Raw genomic sequence first — 13,831 nt, 5'->3', positions numbered from 1 at the left:
TTATGATGGTCGGCTCCTCGCACTATGCAAGAGACGACAAAATGCGGCTTAATTAAGGTCGGCTCAGTTTTGCTACCCGCAAAGGGACGACACAAAGCGTTGAATATGGTGGGCTCATACTTGCTATCCGTAGTATACAGAAATTGACGAAGGGAGGAATAAATTATAGTCGCCTCCTCCTAGTATGCAGGGAACGACAAAAGGGAGGATAATTTATGTCGGCTAATTCTTGCAACCCTTGACATGTAGGGGACGACAAAGGAAGTTTAATTATGATCTGCCGGTATTTGCTACCTGCAGTATGTAGGGGACGACTTAAGGCTTCATTCTTGCTATCCTAAGTAGGCAGAAAATGAAAAGGGGGGATTATGTTCGGCTCTCCGTAGTATAAAGGGGTTGGAAAAGTGGGAATAGGGTCAGTTATGGACGGCTCTCCGTAGTATGAAGGGTTAGCAGAGGGGGAAGGGGTAGTTATGTTCGGCTATCCTTAGTTTCAAGGGATTGGCAAAAGGGGAATAGGGTTAGTTATGGACGGTTCCCCGTAATATGCAGGGGACGACACAAGCAGGAACAATTATGTTTGGCTCATTGCGCAGGGGAGAACAAAATGGTCTTTATATGGTGTGTTCTTTCTTGCTACCCGTAGTATGCAGTGGACGACACATAAGGTTAAAAAAATAGCCTGATTCATGCTACCTGCAGTATGCAGGGCAAAACAAGGGTGGGGATGATTATGGTCGGATCATTTCTGTTAGCCGTTGTATGCAGGGACGACAAAAGATGGGGTGATAATATTTGTAAGTTCAGTATTGCCTCCCTAGATCAATAGTTACAATGACAGTTATGGTCAGCTTGATTACTATGGTCACTCTGACTCCTATGGCCATTCGGACATCTCTTGTCATCTGCACTCCAATCTACGAACGGTCACTTTGGTTCCTATGGTCTGCCTTATTCCTGTGGTCGCCTGTACTCCTATGGTTGCCCGGACTCTAATGGTCACCATGACTCGTATGGTTATCCTGAGTTCAATGGTCACCCTAACTACTATGGTCTGTCTCACTCCTACGGTCGCCTTGACTCCTATGGTTGCCCGAACTCTAATGGTCACCCTGATTCTTATGGTTACACTTACTCCTATTGTCACCCGGACTTCTATCGTCACCTTGGCTAAAAAAATTACCCTGACTCCAATGGTCACCTGGACTCCTATCGTGACTCTGGCTCAAGTGATTACCCTGACTCAAATGGTCACTCTTACTACTATGGTCACTCTAACTACAATGGTCACATTTGGCTATAATTGTCACCCTGACTCCTTTGGTCATTTTGACTTCCATTGTCAACTGACCCAAATGGTCACTCTTACGAGGAATTCAGGAGACTACCTTTTGCTAACAGGTACAAAATGTGCTACCAGCCTTTAAGTCTCAGACGAGCAGAACTTTTTTCTCATAATTTAAATTTTAATATTAAACCTTACATAAATATGTCCTTTATTTGTGTATATAAAGTTAATCGGTACGTTTAACGGTCACCCTGACTGTAATGATCATCCGGACTTCTACGGCCATCCAGACTCCTATGGTCACACTGACGTCTATGGTCACCCTGACTTTAAAGATCACCCTGACTCAAGTGTTACCCTGTGTCTAATGGTAACCATGACTCCTAGCGTAATTCTGTCTACTGTGGTCACCCTGACTTCTATGATCAAACCTACTACTATGGTCACCCTGACCTTAATGGTCAACTTGACTACAATGATCACACTGGGTACTATGATAACAGCTGCTACAATGGTCGCACAGACCTCTACGGTTAACCAGATTACTATGGTCACCCTGACTACTATGATTACACGTACTACTATGGTCACCCTGACTACTATGATCACACGTACTACTATGGTCGCCCAGACCTCTACGGTTAACAAGACTACTATGGTCACCCTGACTACTATGATTACCCTGACTACTATGATCACACGTACTACTATGGTCACCCAGACTACTACGGTTAACCAGACTACTATGGTCACCCTGACTACTAGGGTCACCCTGACTACTATGTTCACACGTACTACTATGGTCGCCCAGAACTCTACGGCCAATCTGACTACTATGGTCACCCTGACTACTATGATCACACGTACTACTATGGTCGCCCAGACCTCTACGGTTAACCAGACTACTATTGTGACCCTGACTACTATGATCACCCTGACTACTATGATCACACGTACTACTATGGTCGCCCAGACTACTACGCTTAACCAGACTCCTATGGTCACCCTGACTACTATGATCACACCTATTACTTTGGTCGCCCAGACTATTACGGCCAACCTGACAACTATGGTCACCCTGACTACTATGATCACACGTACTACTATGGTCGCCCAGACCCTTACGGTTAACCAGACTACTATGGTCACCCTGACTACTATGATCACACTTACTATTATGGTCGCCCAGAACTCTACGGCCAACCTGTCTACTATGGTCACCCTGACTACTATGAACACCTTGACTCATATGGTCACCATGACTACTATGATCACACGAACTACTTCTATGGTCGCCGTGACCATTACAGTCAACATGACTTCTATGATTACCATAACTTTTATGATCACCCTCATCACTATGATCACTCGTAATACTATGGTCGCACTGATCATTACAGACACCCTGACTACTATGCTCACCCTGACTACTATGGTCGCCTTGACCTTTACGGTCAACCTAAAAACTATTGTACCTTCTAACACTTTAGTCACCCTCACTGCTAAGGTCACCCTGACTACTATGGTCACACAGACTCCTATAGTCACCCTGACTTCAATGATCAGACCTATTACTATGGTCACCTTGACTCCCATGGTCACCTTGACTTCTTTGGTCACCCTGAATAGTATTGTTACCCTGACCCCTATGGCCACCCTGACCCCTATGTTCACTCTGACTCCTTTGGTCACACTTACACCTATGGCCAACCGGAATCGTATGGTCAAACTGACTCCTATGGTCACCCGGACTCCTATGGTCAGTCTAACTACTATGGTCACTCTGACTCCTATGGTCACTCTAACTATTATGGTCACCCTGACACCTAAGGTCACTCTCACTCCTTTGGTCACCATGACTACTATGGTCACTCTGACTCCTATGGTCACTCTAACTTCTAAGGTCACATTTGGCTATAATTTAAACCCTGACTCCTGTGGTCACTATTACTACTTTGGTCACTCTAACTACAATGGTCACATTTGGCTATAATTGTCACCCTGACTTCTTTGGTCACTCTGACTCCTATTGTCAACTGAACCAAAAGGTCACTCTTATGAGAAGTTCAGGAGACTACCTCTTGCTAACAGTACGTACAAAATGTGCTACCAGCCTCAGCCAAGCAGAACTTTTTTCTCATAATTTAAATTTCAATATTAAACCTTACATAAATGTGTCCCTTATTTATGTATATAAATTTAATCGGTACGTTTAACAGTCACCCTGACTGTAATGATCATCCGGACTTCTGCGGTCATCCAGACTCCTATTGTCACACTGACGTCTATGGTCACCCTGACTTTAAAGATCACCCGGACTCAATTGTCTAATGGTAACCATGACTAGAGTAAGTCTGACTACTGTGGTCAACATGACTTCAAAGGTCACAAGGACTTAATTGCGCACACCTCCTAACATGGTGTCCTTGACTCATATTGTCACCTAGACTACTATGATCACACCTACTACTATGGTCACCCTGAGCTATACGGTCAACATGACTACTATGGACACCCTGACTAGTATGGTCACTCTGACTACTATGGTCACCATGACTACTTTGATCACACCTACTACTATCGACAAGACTGACTACTATGATCACACCTACTACTATGGTCACCCTGAGCTTTACGGTTAACCTGACTACTATGGTCACTCTGATAACTACAGCACCCTGACTACTATGATCAAACCTATTTCTATGGTCACCCTGACTACTATGGTCACCCTAACTACTATGATCACACCTTAAACTATGGTCGCCATGGCAATTACGATTAACTTGACAACTATGGTCATCCTGACAACAATGGCATCCTGACTACTGTAATCAAACCTATTTCTATTGTCACCCTGACTACTACGGCCTCCCTAACTACTATGGTCACCTTGACTACTACGGTCATCTTGACTACTATGATCACACATTATTCTATGATCGCCATGGCCATCAATGTTAACCTGACTACTATGGTCATACCTAATTCTTTGGTAATCCTAACTACTGGCACCTTGATTCCTTGTATCACACCTTATTCTATGGTCGCCATGGCCTTTACGGTCAATTTGACTACTATCATCACCCTGACTATTATGATCACCCTCACTAAAATAATCAAACCTATTACTCTGGTCACCTTGACTACTATTGTCTTTTAACTTCTACGGTCACTCTGACTACTATGGTCACCATGACTACTATTATCACATCTTTTACAATAGTCGCCATGACCATTACAGTCAACCTGACTACTATGATCTCACCTGTTATTATTGTCGCCATGACCTTTACGGTCAACCTGACCACTATGGTCACATTGACCACTTTGGTCACCCTGACTACTATGGTCACCCTGACTACTATGGTCACCTGGACTCGTATAGTCACCCTGACTACTATGGTCAACCTGACTACTATGGTCAACCTGACTACTATGGTCACCTTGACTCGTATAGTCATCCTGACTACTATGGTCACCCTGACTACTATGGTCGTACTGACTCCTATGGTCGCTCTGACAACTATGCTCACTTCTACACCTATGATCCATGCTACAACTTTGGTCACCCTGACTATTATGGTCACTCCGACTACTATGGCCACCCCGACTACTATGGCCATCCTGACTGCTATGGTCACCAAGACTACCATGGTCACTCTGACTCCTATGATCACACTGAATACTATGGTCACACTGACACCTATAGTCACCCTGACATTTATGATCAGACCTACTACTATGGTCACCTTGACTCCCATGGTCACATTGACTACTATAGTCACCCTGACTACTATGGTCACCTTGACTCCATGGTCACCCTGACTACTATGGTCACCCTGACTTCTATGGTCACCTTGACTCCTTTGGTCACCCTGACTTCTATTGATATATCTACTACTATGGTCACACCTTGACTACTATGGTCACACTTAATACTACGGTCACACCTACTTATATAGTCATCCTGACTATTTTGGTTACTTCTACTACAATGGTCACACCTTTTATGGTCACCCTGACTAAAACAGTCACCCTGACTGCTATGGTTATCCTGACTACTATGGTCACACCTACAACTATGGTAACACCTGCTACTTTGGTCACACTGCTATTTTGGCCATCGTGACTATTATAGTTACCCTGGCTACTATGGCCACCGTGACTACTATTGTTACCCTAACTACTATGCTCACCTTGACTTCTATAATCACCCTGACTACTATGGTCATACCTATCACTATGGTCACACCTACCACTATGGTCACACATGCTACTATGGTCACCGTGACTACTATGGTCACACCTACTTCTTTGGTCGCCCTGACCACTACGGCAAACCTGACTACTATAATCACACCTACTACTATGGTCGCCTTGACCTCTACGGTCAACCTGACTACTATGATCAGTTCTACTTATATGGTAGCCCTGACCATTACAGTCAACCTAACTAATATGGTCACCTTGACTACTTTGGTCAACCTGACTACTTTGGTCACCCTGACTACTTTGGTCACCCTGACTACTATGATCACACCTTCTACTTTGGTCGCCCAGACCTTTACGGTCAACCTGACTACTATGGTCACCCTGACTACTTTGATCACCCTAACTACTATAGTTACTCTAACTACTATGGTCACTCTAACTACTATGGTGTTATTTGGCTATAATGGTCACCCTGACTCCTATGGTCACTCTAACTACTATGGTCTCATTTGGCTATAATGGTCACCAATGGTCTACAATTATAGCCAAATGTGACCATAGTAGTTAGAGTGACCATAGTAGTTAGAGTGTCCTACTATGGTCACTCTAACCACTATGGTCACATTTGGCTATAATTGTCACCCTTACTCCTATGGTCACTCTAACTACTATGGTCACTCTAACTACTATGGTCACATTTGGTTATTATGGTCACCCTGACTCCTATGGTCACCCTGACCCCTATGGACACTCTAACTACTATGGTCACTCTAACTATTATGGTCATATTTGGCAATAATGGCCACCCTGACTCCTATGGTCACTCTAACTACTATGTCCACGCTAACTACTATGGTCACTCTAACTACTATGGTCACATTTTGCTATAATGGTCACTCTGACACCTATGGTCACTCTAACTTCTATAGTCACTCTAACTACTATGGTCACATTTGGCTATAATGGTCACCCTGACTCCTATGGTCACTCTAACTACTATTGTCACTCTACTTACTATGGTCACATTAGGCTATATTGGTCACCCTGACCCTTATGGTCACTCTAACTTCTAAGGTCACATTTGGCTATAATGGAAACCCTGACTCCCATGGTCACTCTTACTACTATGGTCACTCAAACAACTATGGGCACATATGGCTATGATTGTCACCCTGACTCCTTTGGTCACTCTGTTTCCCATTGTCAACTGAATCAAATGGTCACTCTTACGAGAAATTCAGGAAACTACCTTATGCTAACGGTGCGTACAAAATGTGCTACCAAACTTTAAGTCTCAGACGAGCAGAACATTTTTTCTCAAATTTTATTTTTTTATATTACACCTTACATAAATGTGTCCCTTATATGTGTATATAAAGTTAATTGTCGTATATCAATGTATTTTAATAAAAATCCAGTTTTTATGACGTCAGCGATCCACATTATGTTGTTGCTGGTCCTATGACATTATAAGTACCGGCCAGTCAGCCACCGAAAATGTATACGTTAGCCTCGGTCCATTCAACTTAGGGGGCTGACTGGCCGGTCCTTATAATGCCATATGGCCCGAAGTGGTGTGTTATATTTCTTATATTATACCGAACACTGTTTTTACCATTTAATAATTTTAAAGCGTGTTTTATCTATCAAATCTAATAATGTTTACTTGCGAAAAAATGTCGTTGTGAAATTTGCAGGCAGCACTCACCTGTTATATGACGTCAGCAGTTCATATTATATGAAGTCAGCGGTCCATATTATATTTTTGGTGAGGTCCGTCCGGTGACGTCAAAAAAACTGGATTTGTATTAAAATACATTGATATACGGACCGGTCAACTTTATACACACAAAGAAGGGATAATTTATGTAAGGTATAATATTAATATATATTTATACAATGGCTATCCAATGAACAATTTTTGTTTTATCATGATTGTGTCGACAGCTGAAACGACATTGGTTAACTCCACGTTTCAAATCAATATATTTTCTCCTATAATTACAGCTATATATTTTACCAGCCAACATTTATCAAGTCACAATTTTTGAATACGACGGATAATTCAAAGATGAGGGTATATTTGGTGAGTTAAATACTTTTTTTTTCATTTTATTCTGACTAATATTAAATGTTACCGGAGGGGAAGATAAATAACCACACCTGCTTCTTGTACATTAATGATAATGATACTTAGGAAATATTGCTTTTCAAATTTTAACGCTCAGTTTGCAATTCGTATGACCAAAGATATTGTATGGTAGCAGAAAGAAAAATCGAGCGTCTTTCAATATGTGCGGTTGATATATCAAACTCATATTGTAACAGACATCATTGCAATTTCGAGAATGTTTAATTCTAAACTATCGTTAATGTCTTATTGTACACGTTCATGAACAGTGGCGTAGCTACATATAGGCCTTGTAAGGCTGGGTATACAGCTTTTTTGGAGAATGACAAAATCAAATAACCCGAAAAAGCAATAAAAACTAAAACACTTATAACAACTCAAAAGTTTGTTTAATTATGGCCAATGCAAGTTCGGTGTTTAATTTAACTATATGCAAGGTGATTTTATTTTAGTCATTGCCTATTTGCACTTGTGCTTTTGGTTTTTCTCCAGAAATGCTTCATAATTTCACCATTTTGCTTCTTATTTAGAAAGAAATTTTAGAGTTTTTAAGGCATAGGTACGCCTCTGCATGAATATATTATGTGAACGTGTGTGAATGATTATTTGAACGGAATAACGTTTGCAAATGATACAATAACACTCATCCGCCGAACACAATCCTATTTGCTTAAACAATTTTTAATTAAGTATTATATTCAATAAACATAATCAAAAGATTAACTGTGAAAATAATTAAACTGTAGAATAGTGCATTGATTTTTTTTTAATTATTGTTACCGCCTGTATCTTGCAAATTGTGCAAAAAAAAAGAAATTTGTTCAAGTTACAAAATCAGGCAAAAAAAGCTTACATAATGTCTCCGTGGCCTTGTGGTTAAGGCGTCCGCCTACGGAGCGGATGGTCGAAGGTTCGAGTCTCAAAAAGGGCTTGTTCTGACATGGCCGGTTGCCGACCAAGCAGCTAGTTAAATCGAGAGATACCGATTGCCTTCCTGCCAGGTGCCTGGCATTTGGGATAAGGAATCGGGGTAAAGATGTTCACGAATGTCGGTGTCTCATAAGCCCAACGGGCTGGCCCTTAACTAAGAGGGGTGACACTATAATAAACAAACACTTTACTTTACTTTATATACTGTCAAAAACACATTTTTATATATTTTGTATGCATACTGTATGGTGTTTAAGACTAAACCTTTACAGGAGTGTGTTATATTTCAAGAAATTCATTGTTGTTTTTTTTCAAATCTGCGTTTGACTAATTTGGAATAAAATATTATTTTAGGAAAAATGGAGATTGCGCAAAGGAAACAACATTAGGAAGGCAGTAAATTGCACCAAAGAATCACTGTAGTGATACTTGTTTCTATTGTCTTAAATAACAAAATGCGATAACAATATCCGTTAGTTCATAGATATAACCATAACTTCTTTGTTCACAGGTTGCATGCTTGGCCGTGCAGTTGCTGAACGTCCATGGTCTCAATGTCTTTGACCTGGGCTCTTCATCATCTTCATCATCACCATCATCCTCATCATCGGAAGGCCGTATCAGAATTAGCCTGTCGGACTTAACGAGAGGCAGCAGCAGCAGGAGCAGCAGCAGCAGCAGCAGTAGTAGCAGCAGCAGCAGCAGTAGTGACAGTAGTAGCGAGGGTGTGCAAAGCACCAGTACCGATCCTCATTGCAGCCTGTGTGGCAGTATTTTAAGTAGTGACGACAGCAGCAGCAGCAGCAGCAGTAGCAGCGAAGGACATGGTATTAATTTAATCTGATTTGAATATTCCGGCTACGTTACGGGCTATATGTGAAAGTTATAAAGCGGAAATCGTTAGTTCCAGTCTTTTTAACAAATATTTAATATCATAGAGGTATTTTGTATGATAAGTTCTCTGTAAATGTTGCAAATATCTTCATAATAAATTCTATATCCTCGTCCTTACAAACAAAAATGTCCATTTCACGCCATCCTTTTTATTTTCAAGATGGCGATACTAATGGCGGCGGGACGGGCGATAATGGCGGTGATGGTGGTGCTGGTGGTGCTGATGGTGCTGGAGGTGTTGACGGTGGGAACGGCGGCAGTGGCGGACAGCATTCTGGCCGTATGTTTGTTCCATTAAGAATCTTTTACGAATCCTTTAACCAATGATTTGAATTATGGATGCATTCAGACATTTTATTATAATAAGATTTGGTTTTACAACATGCATACAATGTGTTAAAATAAATCAAAAACAATATTACATCGAAATCAATATTATAAAGTTTATAATATAAACATATTGTTAATACATATGTAACTATATATTATAACAAATTTGTTCAGGGATTTCGCGATTATTTGCATGACTCAACGATTATCAGTTTTGTGGCACGGGCCGATTTTCGATTATTATTTTACGGCCCGTAGAAAGTTCGCACGTGTATTCAATTTTCGCCTTTATATCAATTTTGGCGATCTTAAAATAATATCTTGACTAAATAAATAAGAATTTATTGAACTGCTTGAAGAAAGTTAATAGTAAAATCCTAAAGGGAGGCAAGCGCGAACCAGTTTAGAAAGATATGCTAGTGTTCGATAACCAGTATGGACCAAGTATCACTAGGCCGTGTATTAACCTCCAACAAAACTGATAAGCCTGCTGCCGATTTCAGTTGAAACAAAGAACAAAATGCTAATATCAAAACCTTTACCAACAATTCGTGTCAATGCATTTATCGTACGTATAAGCAATAAGCAAACAATTCCAATCTCTAAGTCTCATAAAACACCCACTCGATATACGATGTTCTGCTCAGTATACGTCATCTTATGCCACACGTATAAATGAAATATTGCTCCGTGTACGTCATTTTTCTGTCACCAACGCTCGATATGTTACAGACTGCCTCGTAAACTTTATCGACTAGCACATCCGCTCAATATATGATATCTTTCTCCGTGTACGTCATCTTTCTGACACCAGCGCTCGATATAGGATTTATTTCTCCGTGTACGTCATCTCTCTCTGCCAGCAGCGCTCGATATAGGATATATTTCTCAGAGTACGTCATACAATAATTTGACAAGTGAACGTATATCAAGTGTTTTCCTCATGTAGCCTCGTGTTATGTCACTCGTCACGTTCGTCATCAAATGTACATATAAAAACGATAAAAAAAACTGTGTTTTTTTACGAATGTTCGTTATCTCGAAGTATTTCCCCGAGGTCCCTACGACTTCGACATAGCGAGTTTTAACTGTATCTCAGTTTAAACCTGTCTGAACATCGAGACGTATAAACAAAGCTAGGCCACCTTTAATCTATTATATCCTTACTCAAAGCTGCTCATGTCGGCGGCGACTGTTCCGGGTGCGGAAGCTGCTTCGACCCGCATGCTATCTGTAAGGAGTTCGGCTGTTTCAACATCTGTATGTGTGAGCCGGGTTACGCGTTTGTCAAGAACGGAGCATTTCAATGTGGACAGTGTCTTCCAGGTGAGTAAAAGTGTGGAAGCAATGTTTGTTACATGCATTAATTGAGTGCAAATGTGTTTTTATCGTGATGTTTATTTTTAGAGCGAACACAGTTGGAATAAAAAGATGTCTACCTAAAATTTCGTTGTAATACTCTAACAAAAATAAGTCAATGGTGATATCTCAATTATCATATTCTAGCCTTCTGGCCCCAATTTCTCTTAACAGGCTTAAGTCGCTTAATTCAATTAGCCAAAATACATACTGAAAAAGGATTTTGATTAATAAAAAAGTGTTTATTCTGATAATCATACAGATTATTCCTACATAATTCCTAAAAATTCTTGAAGAAGTAAATATAACCCATTTTATAGAACAGCAAAAATAGTGAGATTAGCTTAATCCTGTTATAAGGGACTAAAGAAGTTTCGAGAAATTGGGGCCCGATCTTTAGGTACATATAACTCTATACGGATAATACCGGAAAATTCTATACGGGTATTACCGCCCCTTTTATAAATATTCAAACACATGAGTTACTGATTCTGATTAAATTGTGTTGTTATTGTTTAATACAAACTGGTGTGTTTAATTCAGCATGTGCATGTGTATTTCAAAGATTTGGAAACTATGAAATGTCGTTCGAAAATTGCACTGATTTGGATGACCAATACTCCGCTTCGGTATTCATGTTTTTCAACCACTCGTTGATTGTTAAAAAGTGTCCTTATTATGCCCCCTTTTGAAAAAAGTGGGGTATATTGTTTTGCACATGTCGGTCGGTCGGTCTGTCTGTCTGTCGGTCGGTCGGAATACCAAATGGTTTCCGATCAATAACTTGAGAACGCTTTGACCGAGGGACCTCATACTTGGTATGTGTATTGGTCATCACCAGCAGATGAACCCTATTGATTTTGAGGTCAGTGGGTCAAAGGTCAAGGTCAGTGTGACCTTTACATGAAAAACGGTTTCCGATCAATAACTTGAGAACGCTTTGACCCAGGAACCTCATACTTGGTAGGTGTATTGGTCATGACCAGCAGATGAACCCTATTGATTTTGAGGTCAGTGGGTCAAAGGTCAAGGTCAGTGTGACCTTAACATGAAAAACGGTTTCCGATCAATAACTTGAGAACGCTTTGACCCAGGGACCTCATACTAGGTAGGCTTATTGGTCATGACCAGCAGATGAACCCTATTGATTTTGAGGTCAGTGGGTCAAAGGTCAAGGTCAGTGTGACTGTAAGCTGAAAAAAGGTTTTCTGATTGCCCATATTTTATTTAAGTGTCCAAATCCTACTAACAATTTGGCTCCCAAGGGGGCATAAATGTTTCACTAACATCTCTTGTTTTTTTTCTTAATCCTATAGAGTGTTCCTGCGAGGATGGTCAGGAGTGCGTAAATGGAGAATGCGTTCCCGAGTGCGTCGGATGTGAAGTGCGCATGCCCGGAGGCGAATGCGGTAAGTTAACCCCGTTAACATAACTGATTTAAAGAGAGTGAAATAGAGAGATTTCTTGAGTAAACACTTATCCGAATGAACGGGTGTAATATATATGGATAGAAAATGAATGGTATTGTAAAAACATGCCGTTCGAAGTAATGTTTCTAATGACGAGAGCGTTATCAAGTTTACCGGAAGTTGGGTGCGCATGCCCCAAAAGAATACAGAAAGGACTTAAGATGTTTTATGATTACCGCATCAGAGCTGCTTTGATATTTATAGTATTGTTACTATGACATGTTAAAGCCTCTCAAACTTTTTCTGAAAAAACAATACAACTAGGATGCATCAGTGTTAAATGCAGTACGTATGTGTGTGCGTGCGTACGTGCGTGCAAGCGTGTGCTTGTGTACGTGCGTACAAGCGTGTGCTTGCGTACGTGCGTGCAAGCGTGTGCTTGTGTAATTGCGTGAGTGTGCGTGTGTGTGCGGGTGCGTATGCGTGTGTGCGTGTGTGCGCGTGTGTGCGTGTGTGCGTGTGTGCGTGTGCGTGTGTACGCGTTTTCCACTAATGCAGGTTGCCGGGTTACATTTGTTATAAATGTAGGAGTAGACTACAATTCGAAATCCTTTAGGTTGTAAATCCTGACTTTAAATTTCAGTGGAACTTCTTTACGGAGACGACTGCACGCTGTTCCCTGACGGTTGTTGCCGTGACGATCTCGCATGCATGAGTGGCATATGCGAATGTGTGAACGCGGGTCTCCAAAACGACGAGGATGAAGACAAGTGTTGTGGGTTTTTGTTTATTACTGTTAAAATAGGATAGAGATTTAGCTTGTCAGAATAGATTGCAATGTCCCACCAAAGGGCGGGACTGAGAATTTGATGTAATCGGATGAGGGTCTTTACTTTGGGTATAAATCTCATCGTCATCCCTTCAATGCATCACGTTTAAATTTGATATGGAAGGTTAACTGATATCAACTAAATAAAATCCGATATCATTTAAAAATATAATATTTTGGTTTATTCTGCATATTCGTATTACCATAGTGTCATAACAAGTTCAATTTGAAAATTCAAGCGGATTTGATTGGGAGAACGGGCGCCCTAATTCCCATGGGCTCGGCCTATGAGTCTAGGGCTTATATTGATATTCATGTTATATTCAACAGTTTATTATTAATAACATTCATTTCGAAATAGTCAATTAGAAGCATGATGTTATGGATATTCATGGGCTTATTATAGCCAAGATAAAAGAAATCAATATCCTTTCACACAATGATTT

At 40.7% G+C, this 13,831-nt stretch overlaps 1 protein-coding gene across 1 annotated transcript; it reads left to right on the top strand.

The window, feature by feature from the left end:
• The first annotated feature begins 2,249 nt into the window (after positions 1-2,249).
• Positions 2,250-11,122, top strand: LOC128204911 (location of vulva defective 1-like). The gene is made up of 4 exons (XM_052906313.1): positions 2,250-3,047; positions 9,076-9,181; positions 9,619-9,738; positions 10,962-11,122. The coding sequence occupies exons 1-4, from the start codon at positions 2,250-2,252 to the stop codon at positions 11,120-11,122; spliced, it is 1,185 nt and encodes a 394-aa protein (XP_052762273.1).
• The last annotated feature ends 2,709 nt before the right edge of the window (positions 11,123-13,831 follow it).

Source organism: Mya arenaria, chromosome 10 (assembly GCF_026914265.1).
Source record: "Mya arenaria isolate MELC-2E11 chromosome 10, ASM2691426v1".
In the NCBI taxonomy this organism is placed as follows: domain Eukaryota; kingdom Metazoa; phylum Mollusca; class Bivalvia; order Myida; family Myidae; genus Mya; species Mya arenaria.
Note: the sequence above shows the minus strand (reverse complement) of the source record. Positions and strands in the feature narration are given on the sequence as shown.